Source organism: Lissotriton vulgaris, chromosome 11 (assembly GCF_964263255.1).
Source record: "Lissotriton vulgaris chromosome 11, aLisVul1.2, whole genome shotgun sequence".
Classification (NCBI taxonomy): domain Eukaryota; kingdom Metazoa; phylum Chordata; class Amphibia; order Caudata; family Salamandridae; genus Lissotriton; species Lissotriton vulgaris.
In genome coordinates this window covers 606889419-606917307 of record NC_141699.1, presented here as the reverse complement: position 1 = coordinate 606917307, position 27889 = coordinate 606889419, and the positions used below count along the sequence as shown (strand labels likewise).

At 48.6% G+C, this 27889-nt stretch overlaps 1 protein-coding gene across 1 annotated transcript in view; it reads left to right on the top strand.

Moving 5' to 3' along the window:
- Positions 1–27889, top strand: part of XRN1 (5'-3' exoribonuclease 1) — a 1308150-nt gene that overhangs the window by 123237 nt on the left and 1157024 nt on the right. The window contains exon 4 of the mRNA XM_086943712.1: positions 27227–27336. Within this exon, the coding sequence (XP_086799838.1) occupies positions 27227–27336 (110 nt within the window). The remainder of the gene's footprint in view (positions 1–27226; positions 27337–27889) is intronic.

Here is a 27889-nt window from a genome sequence, read left to right as displayed (position 1 = left end):
GTGCCGCCCCACCCCCTGCAGCATCAAAGGCTTTCACGGCCGGCCGGCCGCGCTTTCAGTTTCACGGCCGGCCGAGCGTGTGAAGTGCACTTCAAAGGCCGCTCTCCCTGCTCCGCCCCCTGCTGCGGCCGAGACGCATTTCTCCTCCCTCTCCATGCACCCTCAGTGGGCTGAAGAATAAAGATTGCCACATTATTTTCGCCGGTCTGTTTTTCCAGTATAGATATATATAGCTTTCCTCAAAGAAACAAAGAGCCGGGACTGAAGAATAACTGTTCTCAGCGTCTTTTGGAAAAATGCTTCCCAAAAACATGCACTTCTATAACCTCAACATTTTCAAGCAAATTTCTCAACAAATTTTGACTTGCCCCTTGTCCCCAGTACGTACCTCCCAATATGCCAGGACAAAAGATTAGTAAAATAACCCAGTACTGATATGTGTAGGAAGTGAGTTTGGATGGGCGATGATTCCTAATCCTCCCATTGGTTTAAAAAAAAGAACTCTGCGCACACATTTACTCGATGTTCCGCTTGGTTCTGAGATTCACAGCCCTCTTGCAGTTGGCATGTTCACTGCCTGAGCTGTACGCCGGTCAGGACTAAGTCAGTAATGGCTTCCGATAGACAACGCTGCTCAGCGCGTCCTTGTTAACACGTCATTTGATATGCACTTCTGTAAAACTGATGTTATGTCTTAGATACCATTTGGCAAATGTCTAGGCGTAGTGCCACGGAATCAGCAATTCCGATGCCACGAGCAATTGAAGTTCCTGTTGCGTTACTTACTATCAGCAGTATTAATGTCCCATTTTGGGGATATAGTGTTTCTTTGACTCTTAACACGCGGACATCTTTGCAGACGCCATATTGTATATGGGACCTGAATATGCCGCCGCCTCAAACTGAGAACAGACATCACCAAGAAGTCCAACCCCTCAACCCGCCCCACCTCCCCCCACCCTCCTGCTTTTTTTAAATTCATCAAGCTCCTGCTGCTTGGACTGACCCAGCAGTTAAAGCTGGAACTATTACAGTAATCGACTGGCCAAATGAAGGAGAATCGAGACACACACTTTATTACCAAAGGGGCGATTTGCTGCTCATCTGTAAAAGCAGCAGCGCCTCATATTGATCAGCTCATCCAGATACTAATCCCCTGTAAAATTACTTGTTATAACTGAAACTAGGTTAATCCAAATCAGTCTGCGGCCTGACGTCCTACTTAGCGCTCAGCACAGGCTGCTCTGTGCCTTGGTTTTCGTGATTTAAAGCCTTTTATATTGATAATTGTGGATGCGTCGTTTGCATCAGCGGGCGCTTCAGCCTTGCTACTGCCCGGGGCTGTCTTTTTGTTTTAACTAGAGCATCACCCACTTAATTAAGGAGCAAATGTTTGTCTCGCTCTTCAGAGTTACATCGCAGTTTTATGTTCCCACCAGATTTATTAATCATGCTCTTTTATGTGCAATCTGTAATTTGTGCTGTAAATAAGAAGCAGGCCGATCCTCTGTTTACTATCAAGAGGTGCTGGGAATGCAAAGCTGTGCGGCTGACTTTAGTCTTTTTCGTGCCCAGGGTCACACAGTGTGGTCAATTGAGAAAGCATGGATCACTAGGATCTCCGGCTCCAGATTTCTATGTAATTTTTGCTCTAGTTTACAATTTAGGGGTGGGTGTAATTCGCATAATTCAGTGTAGCGCAATTACGCAGAATTACCTGTGAATTCCATGAGATCACGCTTAATAACCAGAAAAGAATAATTATACATTTAGCGCTATTTTTGAGCACAAAATGCCTCTTCTCGTCCACAATGGACACAAGAATCCATTTTGCTCTCAGAAATGGCACTAAATGTAACCGAACATTAATAGCAAGCAGCAGCAACTCATTAAATATGCCCGAGCTCGAACCTGGTTCCCAAATGCCAAATTGGGCAGCTCTGGCTCTTACGCCACACCCTCTCTCCCATATGGTGCGCGCTCCTCTTTCTCCAATTCATGGTTCGTGCGTAAGGCATTTCTCGTGGCACTGTGTACCCTTCTGGGCTGTTTAAACTTAGCTCCAAATAACATCTTTCAGCCTGATCAGAGTTTGCCGTCTGACCCGTATTTCCTGTAATCAGAGCCCTGACAGGATTCTATCGCCGGCAAAACTACTGCAAAAAGAGCTGTCAAATGGCAGGTCACCCGGAGTAGGATTGTACAGAGCCTGGTGGCCAGGCTTGCTGACGTCATACTTAGGAGCTCTCCTTTGGTGATAAATGTGACAGTGCAGCTGGCAGATTTTCAGGCACAATATGGTACGTTATTTACTCATTTACTGGACGGTTCAAACAGGAATAGACTTGTTTTTTCGTGATGTAACTTTTCATAAAACAGAATGCGATATGATTTTTAAAGTTCATATGTTAATGACACGTCTTTTAACTAATTGCTGACTGAATACAGTAATGAAAATATTTATGTACAGAATAGGATATGCCCTGTCACTACCTTCCCTTGCTGCTAATTTCAAACTGAACTCTGTCGAAGCTGGATATTGGATTATACTTTGCTTATGAACTGGCTGCTATTTATTGCTTTTTGAACACTTTGGGATATGTTTTGGTATTTTAATCCTTCTGCTGTTAATCCCAAAACACTAACTTTTTTTGTTGCCATAGCGGGCATGTGTTGCCACCTAAATGCTTGAAAAATCTTTAGTACTGACATTCACCAAAGTTATAACTATTGGCATTGTAAATGACAAAGCTATCAATTTAGCTATTTAAAAAACCAACACATAAATAAAATATTTGTCATTTACAGGACCAATAGCTCCAACTTCTCTAATGCGAGACCTATTGCATTTCCAATGCTTGTTCCTCTTTGGCTCTTCTTCTCTCTTTGCTCCCGGTCTTCTTCCCAGAGTAGCAGGCGAGCTGTGTCCCCAACAAAAAGCTCAGGGTACTGTTGGACTATAACTGAAATAAGAGGAAGGGAAAAATGCTCCGCCACCAGTGCCCTAACATTGTCTGTGTCTAGTGTTGGGAACGGTGTGCTCACTCCCTAGTGCCCTTCAATCGTGCCTACAACTCTTTGACGGAAAACAAACCTGCATTAGGCACTTCCTCCTGGTATCTGGCGAGGGGAAGACCCAGCCTCCACGTCCTCCGGGAGAGCCTCGGTCTCGTGCGCAGTGCTCCATGAGCGGTTCCAGTTTTCACCTTCTCTCCTGCTGTCCTCGTCATCCTGCGTCTTCTTTCAGTCCCCGGTTGAGACGCCGTTCTCCTCCTCTCGAACGTCGCCGCTCGCTCCCCACTCGTCCTGCTGATCTCGTCTCGCTTCTTTCTTCGCTACTCTGCTCTGTTCGTCCCTCTCTTCTCCCGTTCTTGCCCGCCACCATTCCTTTTCACCCCGCACGTCGTCCTGACGGGCCGCGTCATCTAGACCGTCTCAGCTGCTTCTGGGGTCGATGAGAACAGCAGCCATCTTGGGTTGGTCGTGGCCACCCGGTATTCTGTTTACTGATCCGTCACACTGCCTTCCCCCCGGGAATGGACGGTTGGGCCATTCGAACATGGGAAACCTGGACAGGTAGTCCACATTTGCTTGTAGTGATCCCGGGACATGGATAGCCTCGACCGTAAAAGGCTGTAAAGCAAGAAACCACCGTAAGACCTTGGGGTTGGAATCTTTGTGTAGTGACAGCCAGGTGAGAGGAGCGTGATCGATCAGCAAGAGGAAGGATCGACCCAGCATATAATATTGAAGGGCTTCCGTAGCCCATTTGAGAGCTGGGCATTCTTTTTCGATTGTGGCGTACCTGGTTTCCCTGAGGTATTGTTTTCTACTGAGATCTAGTATGGGGCGTAGATCCCCAGAATCGTCGGGCTGGGACAGGACCGCTCTGAGGCATCTTCCCGAAGCATCAGTTTGGAGGGCAAAAGTTCTCTTGAAATCAGGACAGGTAAGGACAGGGGCGATACATAAGACTCTTTTTAGTCGCTGAAAACTCTCTTCCTGAGGGGCAAACCAGTGGAGGTGTTTTCCTATGTGTGGTTTTGTGAGTAGATCAGTGAGGGGGCTGGCAATGTTAGCGAAGCGTGGGATGAATCTTCTATAGTAACCAACCAACCCACCCTAAGAAGGTACGGACGTCTTTCCTATAGGTGGGTCGGGGTATCTTTGAGATGGCTTCTATTTGTTGACTTGTGGTCTAATGCACCCTTCCTGAATGCCGTATCCTAGATGCTCAATATGATTGGTCCTGAAGGTGGTCTTTTTGGGATTGATTGCAAGGCCAGCTTGTTCTAGGGTTTGCAAAACTGCTCCTAGGTGGACCATGTGAGTGTCCCAATCAGGGCTGTATACGACCATGTTGTCTAGATACATGACGGCGAAATCTTGGTGCTTTGCTAGTAGGACATCCATTAACCGTTGGGATGTAGCGGGAGCCCAGTGAACACCGAAGGGCATGACTTTAAATTGGTACAGGCCTGATGGCGTTGAAAAGGCCGTTTTTTTCTTTGGCTGTCTGGGTTAGCAGGATTTACCAATAGCCTTTTGTTAGGTCTATGGTGGACATGATTCTGGCCTCACCTAGGCGCTTAATCAATTCGTCCACCCTTGGCATAGGATATGCGTCGAATTTTGACAGCGAATTCACCTGATGGAAGTCTATACATAATCTTATACTTCCATCCGGTTTTGGCACAAAACCAACCGGAAACAACCAAATACTATGGTACGGTTCGATTTGATCAGCCTCTAACATGGCTTGTACCTCTTGGGCTACTGCCTGTCTCATGGCTTCTGGGATTCGGTATGGTTTTAGTTTAATGGGTTGGGTTGTTTTCGTGACGATATCATGTTCTACTATAGCGGTTTGTCCCGGTTTTCCTGATAAAACTGAGGAATATGTTTCACAGAGGGATAGCATCTGTCCCATCTGCTCTTCAGTTACTTGTGGGCCTAACTGGATGTTCATCTCTTCTTTGTGGGGTTGTGGTGTTAAGGACACCTCTATAGGTTTGCTTACTGTGATGTGATGTATGGAGGCCCCTGACTGTGGGGTCATAGGCACTGGTCCCTCCCACGCTTTGAGCAGATTGATGTTGTATATCTGTTCAGAGGCACGTTTATGGTGGACGTTAATTCTGTAAGTTACCAGTGTTACTCTATCCAGGACTTCGTAGGGGCCTTGTCAGGTTGCTAGGAGCTTTTTTTCAGAACTGGGTAGAAGTATAAGCACATGATCCCGTACAGTGAACTCCCTCAATTTGGTGTGAATGTCATACAGCCATTTCTGCATGTTTTGTGCATTCTCCATATTAGTATGTACTTCTTTCCACAGAGAGGATAAAGTTTCATTCAGGGAGGTGCTGTACTGTAATACAGGCTTGCCTTTGTCTTCCTCCTCTGTCCACTGCTCTACCGCCATGTCTAGGAGCGTACGGGGTCTCCTTCCGAATAGTAAATCAAAAGGTGAGAACCCCGTAGATTTTTGTTTGTGTCCTGATAGCGAACATGACGAGGGGTAGTGGTCAATCCCAATTCCTCCCTGCTTTGTCTATACTTTTCCTTAGGATGGCCTTTATTGTGCGGTTGTATCGCTCAACGAATCCGTCCGTTTGGGGATGGTAGATGGATGTGTGTATTTGTTTGACCTTGAGTAGGTCACATATCTGCTTCATCAATTTTGACATGAATAGGGTACCCTGGTCTGTTAGTAGCTCATGTGGAAAGCCTACACGGGAAAAGAAAGTGACCATTTCATGGGCCACTGCTGTGGTGGTTGTGGAGGAAAAGGGTATTGCTTCTGGGTAACGTGTTGCATAGTCCACGAGAACTTGTATATGTTGGTGTCCTCGGGCAGAGGGATTTAAAAGTCTCACTATGTCCATACCCACTCCTATGAATGGTACATCTATAATGGGTAGGGGTTGTAGAGGTGCTTTGGGTAGGGACGGGGTGTTTACTAACTGAAACCGGGAGCAGGAGGCTCAAAATCAGGCTACTTCTTGATATACTCCTGTCCAGTAGAATTTGTGTAGGAGATACTTTAAGGTATGCTCTTTGCCTTAATGCCCCCGCCCCCCGGTTTGGCTGTGGGCTAGACATAGGACCTGTTCTCTAGAAGCTCTGGGAACCTACAGTTGTTCTTTCCTATGGCTCCCTTCCTAGGTAACCCTATACAGGAGACCCTTTTTTAACCAAAAGAAGGGGCCGGTCTTCTCCGGTTGGTCTTGCAGCGTGGTGTCGTCTCTTTGGGCTGCTCGGAAACTTCGACCTGACGTTCGTGGCATTTCTGAGGAGGCAAAGACGTGCATAGATAAGGGAGGCTCAGTTTGTTGATACATAGCCTGTTACTTCCTTTTCGCTCTACGTGTTTTAGGAGGTTTGTGCTCTGTCTCCTCTATTTCTGAACTATGGAAATGGGCGCTGTCGAGCCAAGCTTCCGGAGGAGAACATAGGCTGTGTGCTTGCAAATATTGGTGAAATCTGGGCAGGTCTCTCCCCAACAACATTGACTCAAAAAGGGATAGCACCACTCCCAGCCTCCTCCACTGTGACTCCCCATCGATATCCACCAGAACCTCTGCAAGTGGATACAGCTTCTTCTCCCAGTGGACACATGTTACCTGTAAACATTCACCCTCCACTATCTGGGATTCGCGTATCAGGGCTCTATCGAGGACTGTGTGGTGACACCCTGTGTCTAGGAACGCTGTAACTGGTGTCCCATTTACATATATTGTTTTCATATACCTATCTGGGGTTATTTCTGTTGCCATCACTCACCTACGGGTGTATCTGACCTCCATGGGTTCCTGCAGGGGAAGACGGTAAGGACAGTGGTGGGCTATATGGCCCCATTCAGCACAGTGGAAGCACTGTGGTCCCTGTAAGGGGAGGGAACCAGAGGAAAGAGGTTTGTGTTTGGGTCGTGGAAAGGCCTGACCTTTGTGTTCAATGGGATTTGGCGTGGAGTTTACCCAGGACTTTTTCAGGTCTTTTGGGGGAGCTACTGAGGGTCTATGGGAAGGGGCTTTGAATTCGGGGGTTCGATGGTAGGCAAACGCCAGATCTACCGCTGTCCTAACAGTTAGATTGGGTTGCTGTTAAATCCATGCCCTTGTATTGAAGGGTAGTGCCTCCAGGTACATACTGTTCTATGTACACCTTTTCAGTAAGCTCCTCGATAGATGAGGTGACGGGTTGCAACCAACGGTTTTCCAGGTCCCAATGAAGTGCCCTCAGGTTGTCCCCACAGTCAACTTCTCTTTTCGGAAGCGAGCACGATAGAACTCTTGGTCACACCCCAGACGTTCCAGGATGGCCCTTTTTATGTCCGCATAACTAGTTTCTCCTGACGGGTTGAGGCTTGGTAGGCGGTCTTTAATTCCCCTGATGGCAATGGAGCTATATATTGTCCCCACCTCTCCGGCGGCCAGGTGGCCGTGGAGGCCACTCTTTCATAGGTCACAAAAAAAATAACGGGTGATCTCCCTGTTGGAATTTCTGCAGAACTGAACCTGGTACGTTGGGATGAACGCGGGCGCTTGATATAGCATCTGTAAGGTGCAAAACCGTGGTGTCGTGAACCTGCTGGTTTGTGGTTAGGAGATCCGCTCGGTCCTTTAGAGCGGTCTGTAGGGCCTCTCTTTCTGTGCCTCTTTGGTCTGCTGCTCAAAGCTGCAGATGTCGTTGTCCTTCTGCAAATTTGGTGATGATTGCCTCTATGAAAAGGGTTCTATCCTTATCCGGACAGTGATCCCACTTCTGACACCACTGTGGACGGGGTTCCCCGACCCAGACCTTCTACCCGTCCTTTCAGTCAAGACAGGCACAGGAGTTTGCTCTTTCTCCTCTTTTCTTTTTATTCTAGGTAATGGTATGTTAACAGCACATACTCCAAATATAGGGTTTTTAGTCTCTGAGATGGGCTGAGTCTGGTGGTTTTGAGCCCCTTTTCCCTCTTTGGCTCTTCTTCTCTCTTTCCTCTTGGTTTTCTCCCCGGAGTAGTAGGCGAGTGGTGTCTCCGAAAGAAAAGAAAAAAACACCAGAAAGCTCAGGATACTGTTGGACTATACCCGAAATAAGGGGAAGGGAAAAGTGCTCCCCCACCAGTGCCCTAACGTTGCGGGTGTCTAGTTTGGGGAACGGTGTGTCACTCCCTAGTGCCCTTCAGTCGTGCCCACAGCCCTTTGACGGAAAACATACGTGCATTAGGCACTTGCCTGACTCCACGACCCTCTTGGGCCGTGGCGAGGAAAGACCCAACCTCCACGTCCTCTGGGAAAGCCTCTGTCTCGTGCGCAGTGCTCCTTGAGCGGGTCCGGTTTTCACCTTCTTCTCTCCTTCTGTCCTCGTCGTCCTACGTCTTCTTCCAGTATCCGGTTGAGACGCCGACCTCCTCGTCTCGAACGTCGCCGCTTTCTCTCCACTCGTCCTGCTGATCTTGTCTCACTTCTTTCTTCACTACTCTGCTCTGTTCGTCCTTCTCTTCCATGTTCTTGACAACCATCATTCCTTTTCACCCCGCTCGTCGTCCTGACTGGCCGCATCATCTAGACCGCCTCTTCTGCTATCGGGGTCGACAAGTGCAGCGACCATCTTGGGTTGGTCGCCGCAGCCAGGTGTTATGTTTACTGAACCGTCACAGACTCTTAAGAGACATAACTCAGAAATTATTAATTTAGTTAATAGAGGTTTGTGTGATTTGGTGATTTATCAATTTAACCTAAATATAATGAACTACCTGTAAAATTGGTGTCCAGCCAATATGTTTCCTTTTTATGTGTGCATGCTTATGTAAGCATAAATGATTATAAGTGTAACAACAATAATAATCTTGCAGTGAATAAGATAAATAGGGCAGTGTCATACTTGAATGAGCGTGAATTATTTTGTATGCTGACAAAATATACCAGGTGGGACCTTGACTGTACATTGAATCCCTTTGCTAATAATAATTGCATGAATGTATGGCACAGATGTTTTTTTTTCATGTGTTGTTCTTGAAGCTGGCCCCTCCACCAGAAAAACTTGACCATGACTGAAAAATTCCAAGATGCAGGGCCTCAAAGGATCATTGAGATACCAGTGTTTAAGAACAGTATTACACCAGGTTTTGTAGTGTACCCTTTGCTTGCTCAAACATTCCAAGATCAGGCTTTTTTTGTCTACTTCTTTACCTTATGTTCCAGTCCCTCTCCTAAGCAGGAGGTAAGGGTCGAAAACGTCAGAGATAAGCATAGGTTTTCAACTCCGAGAGTCTATTAAGATGTTGTTGACTTGGCATTAGTTAATGAAATCTCTTTGTAATCTACAGGTTACAGGTTTGAATTCCAACCGAGCTAACTCAGCCGTTCAGGCCGGTTTGTTAATATCCTTTAATAAAAAGAAAACTACTCGGGCAGATAAAGATAACACCTTTTATTGACGATGCTGGGAAAATGTAGGAGTGAACTGAAAAATTCATATTAGAACGTTCTACTAAAGTTTGAGTGTCTGTGCAGTGTTTGGAAAGGATGTATGGTAGCATTTAATTTCCCAAGTTGATGGTCATGTTTGCTGACAAGTTTTGAAACCAACAAATTGTGTACCTTTAACCTGTCTGAAATGGTTCGTTCACATTTTATCCTTTCTAAAGTACTCATGGTAGCTCCTCATGTAAACTGGATTTGCTGAAATGTGAGCGCCAGTGAAGCGTTCTTGAATGCCATGTTTATTTTATAACTTAAAATACATTAAAGCACAATCTAAATTGGTGTATGAATAGTTTCCTTTGTTAATTTTGATCTTTATGGTTGCTATTTAATGGAATGCTTTTTAACAACTGCCATGTTCAAATCTTTGCTTCATGTGTGACCTGAGTCAAATTAGAGCCCCAGTGCAGTGCGCTGCGGAGAATCACAAACCTGACTTGTGCTAAAGTACTTTCTTGGTCATTTGTAATCCAATATTGTAATGCCATATGTTTTCTGGAAAATTCACACAGTTGCTATTAAGTATATTTATTTGAACGTTTTATGGAAAGAGTGATAGTTTGAATAAGAATTTGTTGCATGCAAGCTGCTGACGTCTTCAAATCGATCTTTAGATAACCCAGCGTAAACCTTAATCAAGCTGGAAAAGGAAAATCTTTGGTGGAATCAGAACACCTCCAGCAGAAGTGTAAAATGCGGCTTTAAATTTTTTTAAATTTTTGTTTTACCTTTTGCATCATACAGCATAAACAGGTGATAGATACATAGTGTAATAAATACAGATCAGAACATCAATTGGAAGGTGATTAGTAAGTGTGCAGTTTTCCAATACTTTTACGGCTCACAACATCATCCCCATATAATGGGCTTGGGTTAAGAAACTCATGTGTAATATTTATCAACCTTCACTCATTCACTGTCTGTGCTTTAGAATCCCCAGAAATCATGCCAAGCCCCCCATATTTTCACCCATTTTTGTTTGGGCATCCCCTCCCTTGATACATCACCTGCTCTTCTCTCTGACACCAGTCCATGTTAGACATCCATTCTCCTATGCTGGGGGAGTTCCATCTTGCCCGATGCCGGGCTATATTTTGCTTTGCCACTCCAGCTGCAAGTGTCAACCAAATGTCCTGATATCAAGGCCTAGGTTCCTCTCCTGATTCCTTTAGTAAAAGCCCTTTCGCGTTAATTGGAACTGTACTAACTGTACTAGATGTTACTCGGGTCATCACATCCTCTATCTGCTTCCAGTAGTCTTGGATCTGCGGACAGCCCAATAGGATATGGAAAAATGTCCCTTCCTGGCCACAGCCTCGTAAACATTGGGGTGTTACTGCCCTCCTGGCCCTTTAAAGATTTGTCCTGGAATAATGGGATCTGTGCAAAATCCACAGTTGTACCAGACAAAATCTGGCTCTGATAGAAATTTCTCTGGGGCTTTTTATATCTTCAGTCCAATCCTTAGCGTCAGTTGTTGCCCAGATCACCCAACCATTTATCTATTAAATTTGTCAATAAATCTGGGTTGTTATTAAGTAGCTTCTTGTAGACCTACAAGACACCTTTGTTAGGCTTCAGGTCTGCTTTAAGTCTGTCTTCCAGGGGAGAGGTTTCAGGTAACCCCTTCCTTTCCTGTAGGTGGCATCTCATAGCATGGCCTAATGGCAGGTACTTGTAATGCTCTGTTTCGGCCATGTCGTACACCTGACATAGGTTAGTAAAGGATATTAAAGCCTGTCCCCGCCATACATCTCCTAGATGTTTCTATCCAAATAAGTTCCCATCTTGAGAAGCCTTTAAGGCCTCTCACCTCTTTCAGCAGGTCACTGTGCCACAATGGGGTTTGGTCTGTTAGTTTACTGCACCAACCTAGAAATGATGTCGCCTCCCTCCATGCCTTGACGACTGCCTGTGTGTGGGGTGGCAGGCTCTGTTCATTTTCGTTGCTGGTAGTGGATAGCTTTGTATCTTCCTTGGCCTATCACATATCTGTCTGTGTAATAGGCGGGTTCCTGTTGGTCTGAAGATCCAATCATTAATCACCATTAATTGTGTTGCCCAGAAGTACATCTGGATAACAGGGACAGAAACCTCCTTCATATACTCCCCTCTGCAGTTTATGCAACATAATCCTGAGGGTAGAGCCATTTCAAAGTAGTTTACAGACCTCCTGGTCTATTTTTTAGAACGTCGACATTAGAATACGGAATGGAGTGTTTTGCATTATAAGTACAATAATCATAGGAGAGTCATCATCATATAAAGAGACGCCCTTTCCACCAGCAAGAGTGGTACACTTCGTTAATGGGCCACATCTCCCTGTAGCCTCTCCAGTTAGGAAAGTACTTTGAGACCAAGAAATTCATGTGAATCCCGGTTAATATAGATACCCAAGTACCTAAACCCATCCAGCACCATTTCCTCCACACAGTCTGAAGGAAGGTGTGTTGTCCCTCCTGCTAGTGGGAAAACCACTGATTTAGATCAATTTATCCGGTAACCAGAATGGGGAACCGAATTCATCAAACAATTGCAGTAATCGGCTTTTAGATCTGTATGGTTCTGTCACCTTCAAGAGGATGTTGGCAGCATGAAGAGATATGCCTTTTTCTCATCCTCCGGCCATTGTCAACCCCTTGGTCAGAGGGATCTGGCGTACTCACGCTGCCGGTGGCTCAAGGGCCAACAATTGGTGACGGGGCAACCCTGTTGTGCATCTCCCGCAGGGAGGGGAAATGCACTGTATTCCACTCAATTGACTCCGACTCTCACCAGGGGGGCCTGATAGAAGAGCATGACCCATTTTCAAAATATTGGGCTGAAGCCCATCCTAGCCAATACGGCAAAGGTATAATTCCAGAGTATGCTATCAAAAACCATCCTAGCGTCCAGGGCCAACAAAGCAGCTGTAGGGTTGCTCTGTTGGGTGCAACAAACCATAGAGGCGCCTGAGGTTAAGACGAGTACTCCGATGGGGCATAAATCCTGACTGATCCGGTGTATCAGTGAGTTAATCACCCCTCGCAGTCTAGTTGCCAGAGCATTGGCAAGCACCTTCACTTCCAGGTTGAGAAGAGCTATTGGTCTAAAGGAGCTACACTGTGTTGGCAGTTTGCTTGCCTTGTGGGTATCTATAATTGAGGCAAGGCGCTGGTCAAGAGACACTGGTCAAGGCGCTGGTTAGATGCTGGTTAGACATGTTTCAGACGGCACGCGGGGAGGGTTGCATGCCAAGCAGGCAACCCTCCTTGCGTGCCGTCTGAAACATGTCTAACATAGGTTTAGCCACCCCAGCTGCACAGATCTCATACAGCTCAACAGGCAAACCATTAGGGCCCACCGCCTTCCCAGATTGCAAGTCCCGAAGGGCAGCCGCCACCTCGTCCTCTGTTAGATTGGCGTCCAATGCATCTCTTTCATCTTGCATAAGTGTCCAGATCTATGTTTTGTTCAAAGGTGATACTGTCTGTGTCCGGCACGGGCACCGTTGAGAAGTATCTATCCTCATAGTAGGCAGCGAACGTCTCCGCTATGGCTACATTCGTCCTTTGCATCATACACGCACCATAATGTACCTCAGGTACCTACGTTCTGTTTTGAACCCTTTGTTCGAACCTGGCCAACAATTTTCCCGCCTTATCGCCTATGTCGTAAAGGCATAGCTGCGTCACCAGGGGATAGCTTCTCGCTTTGTACCTGGCATGGGCGCCAAGGACATCAGCCTCAACTGATGACAAAAACTCTGTCATGTCCCCCACCTCCATTCATTTAAGCGCCAACAACTCCTTCTCAATGGCTTCATAGTCAAACTTTTGCTCTTTCTTTTTTCTGCCTCTGAGGGCCAGAACTTGGCCCCGCAATACTGTTTTGAATGTTTTCCAGAGGACACAAGTGGAGACCACCAAACCCTAGTTTTCTTGAAAATAAAGAGTGGCCCTACTTCTAATTTTATCCTTTATACCTCTATCTTGGAGGTATCGGGTATCTATCTTAGGGGTCAGCGGAGCATTCTAGATGTACCCTTCCGCAGAACCCCAACAGGTTAATGGCCCAAAATGCCTCTTGCATAGGTTGTTACGTTTCAAGACAATCCATCAATCTGATAGACTACTTGCTGCAGATTCCATAACGTAGAATTATCCCCAGGCGTAAGACTGTATCCGTAGAATTTTATTTGCTGTACGGCGTGACTCCGCCCTGACGTCGTCCGCAGGTGTGACGTCAGCAAAGTCACATAAGCCCCACCACGGCGCGCCGGCGTCAGTTTTTTCTCTTTTCCGCGTGCAACACGGATCTGGATCGTGTCCTGGTATGTTTTCAGGCTTCCTTTTCACGCTTTGCTTTTAGGAACAGTGTGCAAATGCCTTTGGGCTTCAAGACGTGTACTGATTGTGCACACCAGATGTCGGCAACGGACTGTGAAGCTTGTCAGCACCTCAAACCTAAGTCCCTGCGGGAGCGCCGGATGAAATTCCTGTCGGCCCGCTTGTCCAGGTCGGTGTCGTCCCAGCGTCGGTCCCCTTCCTCGGAAGCCAGGAACCGCAGTTTCTGTCTGCGGCATCGCCCTGCGCCATGGCCCCAAGTGCGTCGCTCGCCAGCTGGTAGGTCCTGTAGCTTGTCTCTGAGGCCATGTCCTGGTTCAGCGGAGGGTGCGGATTCCCCTCGGGATGTGCGCCCCGCCAGTCACCACCCTGCCCACTGTTTCATGGCGTTGGGCGAGTAGGGCCCAAATGAAAGCCTACGCAGCGGCTCTGCAGGCTTCTTTGGCCCCTCCTCCTCCTCCAGAGACGCCTGCCGATCCTCTGCCTTGCGCCAGACCTTCCACGGAGTCGCTGACTGCTTCATTCCCGGCGCCACGAGTTCGGCTTCATGTTGTAAGAGAGTGGTGTTGTTGGGGCACGGTCCTGCGGGGCTCCCCTCTTCGACCCACGGCGTCCCTGCCTTTGGGGCTCCCTGTGGCATTGCAGGAGGTCGCCGGGACTCAGTGCTTGTCCTCAAGTTCCCCTCAGCCCTCTTGAGCGGGCGGCTGCCTCGCCAGGGGCCGAGCTGGCGCCGTTTCAGCGCCGAAGGCTTACCTCCTGGCGGTGCTGCGGGTGGAAGTCTGGGCTTGGGGCCTCTACGGCTTGCCTGTGTGAGTTCGAGCCGGTGCCTTTTCGACGCTATTCCTTAGACGAACCGACTCCAACGCTGCCCCATTCTCCTATGGAGCACATGGCATCTGGTTCTTGATTCGTCTCCAGAGGTTCCTTTCTCTACGGAAGGTTGTCATCTCCTGGTCTCTTCTTCTCCGGAGACAGGACGCTGCATCGTTGCTTTTTCACCGGCGTCTTCCAAAGAGGGCTCCTCGCCGTCCCCGCAGCCTCACTCCTCGGACCCTCTTTTTCGCAGCTTGCGGGTGACTCCACCGGCTTCTCCACCTTCCCTGGGGTTCCCTCAGGTTCCCCACTCGTCCGTGGATCCCCCACCATTCACGGGCTGGCCGCTTCCCCCCTCTAGCTGGACTTGGGGACGGATGGCTCAGTTTGAAGCCGTCGCCCACGGAGGAGTTAAATTCTCCCCTGACGTGTCCTACGGAGGCCAGTGTTGCTTTTGTTCGGGCTATTTCCACGGCCGCTGGCATTTTGAGAATGGGTTACCCCGTCACCCCATTCCCGACGGATAATCTCTTGGAAGTTCTCCACCCGGGCTCTGGTGGACGGGAGCTGTTCCTTCTTTTCAAAGCGTCGCTCCACAACTCTCTTTTGAGGGCTTGGTGGCGTCCTGCCACGGGTGATCCGGTACGTCAGCCGCTCCTGCATCACCACCGTCCTGCTCCGCACGACCCAGTCTGCCTTTCCTTCCACCCTTCTACTCGGGCTCTCTTCTGCGGACTGCTTTTCCATCCTTGCCTGTGATGTTGTTTTCTCCGTCTCGGGAGGCCCGGTGGTTGGATTCTTGGGAGCGTAATATCTTCGCTTAATCTAGTTCTGCTTTGCCGGCGCTCAACACTCTGTGTGTTGACCAGGTCTAACTCTAGCCTGTGGGATTCCGTGGAGTCCCTTCATTCTCATGTCGTCGTATCATGCTTGGCTGCGAGATGCTGTTTTTCCTGAGAATGTTGGGGAGCGTCTGGTTGACCTGCCCTTTGATGGGGTCCTTTTGTTTAACACTCATGCGGACTCTGCCATTCAGCATCTCCTTGCGGGGCTCCGCCCTCCTCCAAGTCCCTAGGCGGACTTGTTGATCCTCTGGGCTTGATGGGAGGCGTTATCCCACCTGCTTCCTGGAATCTGGTGTTTGAGTGGCCCGTTTGTATGTTCTGTGTGGCTTGACGTACCTTCGGGGTCCCTCGGTTGGCCCCTCTCTTCTGTTGGCTGCTGTTTCAGCCTTTTTGGCAAGTCTGTAATTTTTGGCTAATTGCTAAGCCGTCTGTGGTTCCTACTGCAGGTCTTATGTTCTTGTTCTCCGATGCGGGATTTTTTCCGTAAGAGTGGTTCCCATGTTTTATTTGGGACGTGTCATACCCTAAGTGGGGTACTTGCAGTTATTGTATAGCTCTGTCCTACGCTGGAAGAGTGTGGACTCCCATTTTGTGGGTTCCTCATTTCCTGGCAGCGCTGTATACTGCTGGTGCAGTTTCTTTGACCTTGTTTGGGCGTAGCTTGCGTTGCTCCAGGTTCTGTCATTCTCAGTATCTGCTGCATCACTGGACCAGCTTTTGCATACCGTCTGCGGCGTTGTGCTGTGGTGTTTCCGTCCTTTTGCCCAGAGTTTCGGCCTGGTCCTCTGTTTGGTGTTCCAGGGTGGATGGGATTCCTGGTATTTTCCTGTGTTCTGGCTGACGACTTTTGTCCGTCCTACGTATTTCTCCTCTTCTCTTCTGGTTGGTCCCACTTCTTTTCGTGGGTCGGTTTATGTCCCGAACGGTCTCCTTTTTAGGGGTTGTTCTGGATTTCCCTGGTCTTTGCCTTTGTCTTGCGTTCAGCTTGGTTTGGGCGCTTGGTTTCATGGTACTTGCCAGCTGCCACCTGCGCCCGCCTGCTCTTTCTGGCCTTGGGGTGGGCTCCTGTGCTCCAGCCTCTTGTTCTGCTGGAGCCTTGTGAGACTGTCTTTCTCCTCACGCCTGCCTTTCTTGACTGTGGAGCCGTTTCTGCCTTGTCAGCTGACAAGCGGCTGTGGCCGGTTCAGCTGTCCCCTTCACTGTGTCTTTTCCTGTGGGGGCTTTGCCTCCATTCCACCTCATCTTCTTGGAGCCTTGGGATGATTCTTCTTCCTCGGTACTCCTCTGCAGTTGTCTGTCCCTTCTGGCGGATGTCCCTGGTACCTTGGGTGGGCTTGGGGTGTCCTGGCCTCCTTTTGCCTCGCCCTTGCTTCATTCTGCTTGGTGGGGACTGGGCCGCCCTTCTCCCCATTACACATACTATGCTGGGGCCCTGATTTTTTTCCTACTGGGAGGCTCTCTTGCAGGCCCTCCTCCCTTCTGGGTATGGCTAGGGTATCTATTCTATGTTAAGGAATCAGCGGCTAGTAGTCTCTATCAGATGTACGAGTTACTTACCTTTGGTAATAATGTATCTGGTAGAGCTAATTCTAGCCGCAGATTCCTTCACGACCCATCCTTCCTCCCCAGTCTGCGAGGACCTTCAGCTCGGTCTTCTGCACTCGTCTGCCTCCGGGTGGTTTTGCCTTCTGTGAGTGCCCTCTTTCACTTCCTCCCTAATGGACATAATGGATGCTCGCAGGCAGGTTGCTCCCCACGCTGCTGCACGGCTCTGCCTGCATTGTTTTGCCTAATCTTGTATTTTTCCCCTGTGCCTAACTTTCTTTCTTGCCCAGACTTGTTTTTATTCCCCTGTGCCTGTACTTGCTTTCTTGCCCAGACTTGTTTTTATTCCCCTGTGCCTAACTTGCTTTTTTTGCCCATACTTGTTTTTATTCCTCTGTGCCTGAACTTGTTTTCTTGCCTAAACTTGTTTTTCCTTCCTGTGCCCAGTTCTCCCGCGGCCCGCCCATTTCTCCCGCCCTTGCGGCCCCGCCCACCTGCAATCCCATTCGCCGCCCCGCTCCCGCCTCCCAGCTGCTCCTCCCTTCCACATCCCCTCATATGGAAGACGCTACGCGGGCGCGCTCAATGGGCGCGCCGCTGGCGCACCTAAGGCAAGTCCGTCTGCCCGTCCGTGCCTGGACCGCGCCCAGCGCCAGGACCCCTGGACACAACGAACGCCACGACGCCCGACACCGCTACGATGCCAGAATGCTCCACGCACTCAACACAGGACGATCACACACCTGCTTCCTGGCCGCCCCGAAGCGCACCCACGGAGCTTTCACCTGCCGGAACTGCAGCTTCACAAGCATCCGCCCCACCATGCTGCCGACCAGGAAAGAACCCAACCACCTCAGATGCATCCTTCTCAACACCCGCTCCGCCCGAAAACATGCTGTTGAACTTTGGGACCTACTCGACTCAACCTCCCCAGACGTCGCCTTCCTGACGGAGACCTGGCTGAACCCCGCCTCGGCACCCGACATAGCCATAGCCGGAAGGCTACAAGATCACCCACAAGGACTGCACCAACAGAGCGGGAGGAGTAATCGCCATCATCGACAGGAACACTCTGAGTCTCGACCAACACAGACGACACCCTCAGCACCGCCGAACACCTGCACTTCCAGATCCACACCGACCCCAACACCACCCTCAGAGGAACCCTCATCTACAGACCGCCCGGACCCTGACCACAGTTCAGCAACTCCATCGCCGACTTAGTCAGCACACTCTCCCTCGCCTCCACGGACTACATCCTCCTCGAGGACCTGAACTTTCACCTCGAGAACAATGACGACACCAACTCCACCACCCTGATCGACAACCTAGCCAACCTCAGACTCAGACAACTCGTCACAACACCCACCTACTCCGCCGGTCACACGCTTGATCCCATCTTCTCCGCAAGCCCCCACGTCTCCTTCAACCATACCACCGAACTCCACTGGACCGACCACCGCTGCATCCACTTCAACTTCAAGAAACCCACCACGCACCACCACACCCAACAGATGCCTCACCGCTGCTGGAGCAAAGTCACCGAAGACCAACTAACCACCACCCTCGCCCAGAGCCCACCCGCCAACCATACCGACCCCGACACCGCCGCCCTCAACCTCAGACAGTGGATCAACGACTGCGCCAACACCCTCGCCCGATCAAGAAACCCTCCAACAATCATACTAAAAAGAAAGCCAGCTGGTTCACTGAAGACCTCCGGGCCCCGAAGCAAACCTGCCGAAAGCTGGAGAAGATCTGGCTCCGTGAACGAACAACGGACAGCCATGCCGCCCACAAGAATGCCACCCGCAGACACCATCACCTCATCACATCCGCCAAAAGGGCCTCCTTCAAAGACCGCCTAGACAACAAAGCACACAACAGCAAAGAGCTCTTCAACATCGTGAAGGAACTCTCCAACCCCAGCTCCAACGACGTCCCACCATCGCAAGACCTGTGCGACTCGCTGACCACCTTCTTCCCCCGCAAGATCACAGACATCCACAAGAGTTTCAACGCCACGACCGCCCCAACACCCACTGAGTCCTCCGCCCCCATGACCACCATCCGCACCAACCGCCTACTCTACTGGACCAACATCAACGACGATGACACCATCAAAATCATGAACACCATCCACTTCGGATCTCAGTCAGATCCATGCCCACACCACATCTTCAACAAAGCCAGAACATCCATCGCACCCCATCTCCGGAAAGTCATCAACACCTCCTTTGAGACAGCAACCTTCCCGGAGAGCTGGAAGCATGCCGAGATCAACGCCTTACTCTAGAAACCTAAGAAGGACCTCAAGAACTTCCGGCCCATCTCCCGTTCCCGGCAAAGGTCATCGAGAAGATCGTCAACGAACAGCTGACCCGCTACCTCGAGGAGAACAACATCCTGGACCCTTCCCAGTCTGGGTTCTGCAGCAACCACAGCACCGAGACTGCCCTCATCGCCGCCACCGATGACTTAAAGTCCCTTCTGGACAACGGAGAAACGGCGGCCCTCATCCTCCTGGACCTGTCAGCCACCTTCGACACGGTCTGTCACCACACACTACGAACACGTCTCCACAACGCTGGGATCCAAGAGAAGGCCCTGGACTGGACCACCTCCTTCCTCTCCGGCAGAACACAGAGCGTCCGCCTTCCCCCCTTCCGCTCTGAAGCCACCGAGATCATCTGCGGCGTACCCCAGGGCTCATCCCTCAGCCTAACTCTGTTTAACATCTACATGGCACCTCTCGCCCACGTCGCCCATCGGCACGACCTCAACATCCTCTCCTACGCCGATGACACCCAGCTGATCCTCTCCCTCACCAAGGACAGCCAAAACCAACCTTCACGAAGGAATGAAGGCCGTTGCTGAATGGATGAGGAACAGCCGACTGAAGCTGAACTCGGACAATACGGAGTTCCTCATCCTCTGATCCAACCCTTCGGCCTGGGACGACTCTTGGTGGCCGACCACACTGGGAACCGCTCCAAAACCCACCGACCACGCACGCAACCTAAGGGTCATCCTCGACTCCACCCTCTCCATGACTAAACAGGTCAACGTCGTCTCCTCCTCTTGCTTAAACACCGTCTGCACGCTCCGTAGGATCCACAAGTGGATCCCCCACTGAAACGAGAAGAACAGTCACCCAGGCCCTTGTCAGCAGTAGGTTGGACTATGGAAACGCCCTCTACGCAGGAGCATCGGCCAAACTCATGAGACGGCTCCAACGCATCTAGAACGCCTCTGCACGCCTGATCCTCGACATCCCTCGCCGCAGCCAATTCACACCCCACCTGAGACCTGCACTGGCTCCCGGTCAACAAGAGGATAACCTTCAAGCTCCTCACCCACGCACACAAGGCACTCCACAGCACCGACCAAAATACCTCAACAGACGACTCCGCTTCTACATCCCCACCCACCAGCTCCGCTCCGCCGACCTCTCCCTCGCTACAGTCCCCGCTTCCGAAGAGCGACCTCCGGCGGCAGATCGTTCTCCCACCTCACCTGGAACACCCTCCCCATCCACCTACGGCAGACCCAAGACCTGCTGACCTTCAGAAAACTCCTCAAGACCTAGTTTTTCGAGCAGTAGCAGCATTCCCCACCCCAGTGCCTTGAGACCCTCACGGGTGAGTAGTGCGCTTTACAAATGATATGATTGATTGATTGAGTGCTTTGTTCTGTTTGTTTGATCCACTCCTTCCTTTCTGATAATTGGTTGGTGGGTTCCTGGGTACTTCTGCGTCCCCTCACCCTGGTCTTCTAATGTGGGGCCTACTCGCGCTCTTCCCCCTTTTCATTGCTTGAAATTTCTGACTCCTCTGTAGTCCTCTGAGTTGGGGTCTCTTGGCTGTGCCTCGGCCCTTAGCTCTTACAAGGGATGTGCCTCTCCTTGCTGGGGCTGTCTTGGGGTAATTTGTCGTTACTCTTCTTTTCTGGCCTTGTTGTCCTTCACTGTTTATGGAGTGTGATTGCAGGCCTCTTAGTCTGCGGTGGCATTTTTCACATACTTTTCTGCCCCCTTGGAGGATGTTGTATTTGCTTGCAGGGTTGCTTCGCAGTAGCTGTGCTCTGCTCTTCTCTTCTATGACTTTAGGTGCCACAGTGCCTGGCACTCTCCCGATTGGTGCTGTTCCTCACCAATTGCTTTTTTCCTTTCTGTTTATCTGATTTTTTGCGCACACTGTTCCTATATTCTCACAGTTTTTGTTTGTGATGGCTCTGTGTTGTGGCGCGGAAAACTTCTCCGAAGAAAAGTGACGTTGGGGCGCCGGGGTGGGGCTTATGTGACCTTGCTGACATCACGCCCATGGACGATATCTGGGCGGAGTCACTTGGTACCCCCCCCCCCCCCCCTCCCCCTTCCCGGTGTGCAGAGATGCTGTGGCAAAGAAAAATGTCTGGATCCAGTCTTACGCCTGGGGAAAATTCTACGTTAAGGAATCTGTGTCTAGAATCGTCTCTACCAGATACATCATTACCAAAGGTAAGTAACTCGTACGTCAGGGCAAGTGTGAAAAAAAATAGTCAAGTTGGGAAAAGCTAGTGCGTGTACTGCCGTGAAGTGAGGTTATGTTGTCTTCATATGTCAGTTATCCCCATCGTTTCCACCAAGGATGATAATGGACCCCTGTCACAATCAGGCGCAATCCCACTAATTTTAGCAATCTCTGGCTCCATGACATTAGTCATGTATCTGCCCAGAATTAGAGTTCCATTAGATAGGGCTAGGCGAAGAGTGCCTATGTCCGGTAGGGTTCCGGCGTGAAGGGATATAGGCGGAGCACAGATTAACCATCCCGCTGCCACACAAGCCAGTAACTGCCACATATCTACCTTGTGGTAAAGGGTACTGACTTTTTGAGCATTATACCCACTCCTTTTTAGTCTGTGGTTTAGCCTGAATGCGTTATTAACGTGTTACCAAATCTGTCAAGGGCCTTATAGTGTGTGCTTCAAAGAAATGTTTCTTGGAGTACAACCACAACGGGGGCCTGCCGCAGGAATTGGGTGACCAATGTATGTTTAATCTTATGTCCTATAAACATTCTGTATCCATATATTCAGATCTCTTTGCGCGTGTTGTCATTGCGACATAGGTAGTGCATAGGCAAGACTCTACCCCAACTGGAGCACCCCCGGGCAGTTCCAGTTAGAGCCCTGTAGCGCCATCCCTCCACTACCGAACCTCCCGCAGGTAACTGTCTGTTTTGATGCATCCATAGTGCAAACAAGAAACAATTGTACAAAAACATTTTTCAACAACCCCCATATTGCTCCCTCACTGCTACCCTACCCTGTGAGCCTAAATCTGCCCCCCCACGTGCATAGTGCCTGTTACCCATTACATAACATATTTAAAAGTGGGAGGCAGTTCACGCCACTTCAATACATGGATGAATGAACAATAGTACTAACTAATTCCTATGTAAACTTGGCAGTGAGGATTTCATTGTTACTTGTCAACGTTTGGACCTTTTCTCCAATTGTTTAGTCATGGACTGGAGGGCATTGATTTGGGACTCTGCAGTCTTTGCTTTATCGGCTATATTCCGGACATCTCACAGCAGATTGACATCTGTTGTAACTGTGTCTAGTTTTGGCTCTAGCGTACCTCTCGGGTCCCTTATTGCTGCCATTATTACTCTCAGGATAGGTTCTTCCAAGGTGTGAGGGTCCTGTCCTTCACCATCTTCCACATTTTGAGAAGTTCCCCCTGTGGTAGCCAGAATAACAGCATACTTACTAAGCTTTTTGGATTGCGTGGGTTGGCCCATGATTTCTGACAGTGGCCTTAACAGTCTAGATCTCTTGCGGGTCTCCATGTCAGTCCCAAGGGTTTCACTACATTCACTAGCCCTACTATGGAAGCAGTCTCTTAATCACTAAATAGCTACAGCAGTTTGCGACATCCACAGGCCCCATAGCGCAGCCTTTCCAGGCAATTAACACAGGTTACATTTCCTGATTGCCATTCCATTAGAGGGGACTTTGACCATACAGTTTATTCCTGAGGGCCTATCTCTTTGATTTGACTGACTTATGGAGCATAGTCTAATCGCACCAAGTCTGTTGAAAAAGCATACTGCTCCTTGTGAGCCTTGCAGTACACCAAGGCGCTCTTGCTCCTACAAATGCCTTAGATCCTGGTACAACGGAGGTAGGCCACTCCCGTAGTGAGGCTCGGGATTAGCCGTCGGAACTTATCAGTGCCTAGGTTTATATATAATCCGTCTTTTGCAGTCAGTCTTACCACAGTGCTGCTGCAGCTTAGACAAAAGTCACTACCTGTGTGTGGGTGGGTGGGGTGTGTGTGTGTGTGTGTGTTCGTGTGGGTGTGTGTGTGTGTGTGTGTTCGTGTGGGTGTGTGTGTGTTCGTGTGTGTGTGTGTGTGTGTGTGTGTTCGTGTGGGGGTGTGTGTGTATGAGTGTTTGTGTGGGGGTGTGTATGTGTGTTCGTGTGGGTGTGTGTGTGTGTGTTCGTGTGGGTGTGTGTGTGTGTGTGTGTGTTCGTGTGGGTGTGTGTGTGTGTTCGTGTGGGTGTGTGCGTGTTCGTGGGTGGGGGTGTGTGTGTGTTCCCAAAGTGCCCGAAAGCAGTGAGAGGCCCTCGACAGCGCTCTGCCACAGGCATTGAGATGCAGCCTGTGTTTGTGCTCCATTCGTCATTAAATTTGCCAACGCGTTTCAGGGATACCATCCCCTTCTTCATGGGCAGCTTAACCACAAAAATGACTGCTCACATCACCTTAATTTCCGGAATTATTTATTTCATTTGCTGCCCCAGTGGGCGTTTGCTCAGTGCAGTATCTCAATGCCCTGTGGGTCCTGAAGTCCCTCAAGTGAGCATAACGTATTCATTTTATTAAATTCATCGAGTGGTTTCAGTAAAGCATATAGGATGTAATATGCTTTTACTGAAACCACTCGGAGCAGCAATTGAAATAAATAAAGCCGGAAATTAAGGTAATGTGAGGCTGCATCTCAATGCCTGTGGCAGAGCGCTGTCGAGTGCCTCGCACTGCTTTCGGGGACTTTGGGAGACACAATATCTATCTATATATATATCTCTGAAAGAAACATGTTAGTTATAGATTCCTTACCTTAGAATTACCCACAGGCGTCAGACTGGATATAAAAAGTTTTTTTGTCAGCATTACCTCTGCGTGTCGAAAGGTGGCGATGGTCGGCTCTGCGTCCATCGTCGGCGTCATGGTCGCTGGGATGACGCCGTGGCAGCTACTTAAATGCCACCCTCGCGCGCTGACAACAGTTCTTTTTTTTTTTTCGCGCCAGACAGCGCAGATCCGGAAAGAGCGGTACCTCCGTAACTTTTTTACTACGTTTTTCTCGACTTTTGACGACTTCTTGTTTCGAGTCTTCAACTCCGAACAGGTACAGGTGGGATGCCCGGCTTAAATGCCTGCGGTTCCTGGAACCGTCTGATGTCGGTGATGGATCTGCATCGCTTGTGCCTCTTTTGCCAGGAGCGGTACGGCACGGTTACTCCGAATCTTTGTTTCGCAGACTTTCAGTCCGCATACCATTACTCCGCGAGGTCAAACATCACTCTGCATTTTTCGCAACTCATGTGCATTTACCACGCATGCCTTTACAACGAATTACGTTGTAAAGGCATGTATGGTAAATGCACATGCGTTGTGAAAAAAAATAGACTTCAAGAAGATGGAACCAGGAGGAGTGTGGAACCACGACGACGAGAGAGGTAAGGGGGTTTGGGTTAATTTTTTAGGGGTGGGGGGGTCGTGCTGGGGTAGTGATGAGTAGTGTAGTGTTAGTGTAGTGTAGAGTTGTGGTGGTTGTGTAGTGTAGTGTCGTGCTGGGGGTAGTTTTATAGGGTTTAGGGTAGTGTTGTAGTGTTTGTGTAGTGTAGGGTCATGCTGGGGGCAGTGTTTTAGGGTTTAGGGTAGTTTTTGTGCAGTGTAGGTTCATGCTGGGGTAGTGTTTTAGGGTTTAGGGTAGTGTTGTAGTGTTTGTGTAGTGTAGGGTCATGCAGGGGGTAGTGTTTTAGGGTTTAGGGTAGTGTTGTAGTGTTTGTGTAGTGTATGGTCATGCAGGGGGTAGTGTTTTAGGTTTTAGGGTCGTGTTTTTGTTGTGTAGGGTAGTGTATGTGTAGTGTAGGGTTGTGTTTGTGTAGGTTAGTATGTGTAGTGTAGGGTAGTGTTTTAGGGTTTAGGGTTGGTAGTGTTTGTGTAGTGTAGGGTAGTGTTTTAGGGGTTAGGGTAGTGTTTTGGTGTGGGTGTAGTGTAGGGTAGTCTTTTTGTAGTATAGGGTAGTGTTTTAGGGTTTATGGTAGTGTTTGTGTAGTGTAGGGTAGTGTATGTGTAGTGTAGGTAGTGTTTTAGGGTTTAGGGTGGTGTTAGTGTAGTGTAAGGTAGTGGGTAGTGTTTTGATGTTGGTGTAGTGTAGGGTAGTGTTTGTGTACTGTAGGTTAGTGTTTTTTGCAGGGTTCTCACTTACCTTTAAAACTTTTACAATGAGTATAGCTTTAACATGCATGCCTTTGCGTTGTAAAGGCATGTGTGGTAAAGGCATATTTGTTGTAAAAGTCTGCGTTGTGTTAATTAGTGGAGTGATAGTATTTGCGGAATCATTTTTGCGGAGTTATGGTATGCGGGGTATTTGTATGCGGAAAAACGTCACATATTCGCCTGGAGCGCAACCACGACCTTGAGTCGTGCTCCGACTGTTGTTTGATGGCGCCGAAGGCTTTGCGGGAACGGTCCCGAAAGCTTCTTGAACGTCGAAAGTTGGCTCCGCGCCGTTCGAGGTCCCGGTCGAGAGGAAGGTCGAGGGACCGGTCGCAGAGGCATAGCCACTCCGGTTCCAAATCATCGAAGTCTTCGCACTCTGTCTGGTACGTCGAAGCATAAGAACAAGTCTTATGACACTGGTGACCTCACAAATGACCTTTCTGATGACACCATCCACAGAACCACTCATGCATCCATTCACACCCCTTTTCTTCTCATGCACTTGCTCCCACACACCCACTCACGTTCCCATTCGCAGACCCATACAAGTACTCACACACTCACTCATTGATAGTCACTCACACATTCATTCACTCAGTCATACAGCCACTCACACAACCTTTCACTCACCCAAACATTCACTCACCCATACAGCTACTCTTACAACCAGTCACTCACTCATAGTCACTCCAACAGCCACACTCTCACCCATGCAGCTATTCACACGCACACTTATTCACCTATATAGACAGTCACACCTACTCACTCACCCATATAGCCTCTCAACAAAGCCACTCACTAACCCATACAAGCACTTACATACATGTCGCTGATGATATTGGGCATTATACATGCTTAACTAAAATTTCAATAAAAAGAAAATACCTATTCGCACATCAATACAAGCACTCCCACATCTGCTCACTTATCCACCTATACGGCCATTCACATAGACACTCCCTCTCTAATAAAGCCACTCATATATCAGCTCACTTAACCAAACAAGTACTCACCTATACGGCCAGTTAAATACCCAGTCACTCACACAACCATTCAGACACCCACTCACCCATGCAGTCACTCACACACCCATTCACCCACCCATATAGCAACTCACACAGCCAATCACTCATACAGCCACTGACATACACTCACTCAACCAATAAAGTCACTCACACCCATACAGCCACTCACACACTGATAGTCACACAATCACTCAGATAACATATGTTAGAAATAGATTCACTCAGTAGTACAGAAAGAATAATACTTTTACTTATGCAGTAGATCAGTATATGTCTTTAAGTCTCAAAATGTTTACGAAATACTTATTCACTGGATGATGTAATCCGTGATGTCATTTGCGATTGCATACGAGATGTCACTGACCAGGTCATGAGTGATGTAATATGTGAGGTCATAAGCATGCATTGCGGAGGTGTAAGTTATAGTTATGTCAAGTAGCTATAACTGCTGAATTTCCATGGTTTTGTATGAGTGAAATCTGAGCCGAACTATAGTGTTCCTGTAACCTTTGATTTTTTTTTAGTGAATATGTATGCACACCTACAAACACATATTGCCCTTTTAATATTTAAAATGTGTCTAATTGAGTTTCTTTGGCATATCATATGCTCCTTCCACCCTTTCCTTTATCTGTTTGTTGTATTTTAGCTGAGTAGAAATTACATGAACTTGACAAAAAACCTACTTTATTTATAGGTACAGATTTCATGGCTCGACTGCACGAACACCTGAAGTATTTTGTAAATATGAAGATTTCCACTGATAAGTCTTGGCAGGGAGTGTCTGTCTACTTGTCAGGCCATGAGGTCAGTGTATTGCTTTATGCCATATTTGTCATTCTGAACTTAAATTGTGGAGAGGTTACAGAAAATTAGCCCAAAGTATAAAAGCTTAGAGTGTGAGTTACAGATTGTTACAATGTGAAACGTTATGGAAACATCAGTTTTATAGAATTCACAAAAACATAAAGTCATCCCACATAAACATAGAGCTGCCCTAACATATTGCGCATAACCTAATCTTGCATGCAACCTTGATTGCATCACTGATATTTTTGCATTTTATTTTGGCTGTAAGTTAATGGTCCTGCAAACCTTTTTCATAATTAGTTTTCTTTCCCTATTCATTCATATTCCATCTATGAAGATGGAGCAAGCTGTCCGCACATTTCAGCTAGGGGCACCCATAGAGTCTGGTGATATTGGTTTTCAGTTTCCGTTTTCTTCATCATGACCTGAAGGATCTTGCTCAGTTTATTTTCTGACTGGGTATATCACTTTGTTTCTGAACTTATAAAAAGTAAAAAATGATTAGCTAATTTATGGGATAGGCCGTTTCTAAGCAACATGTATCCATCCT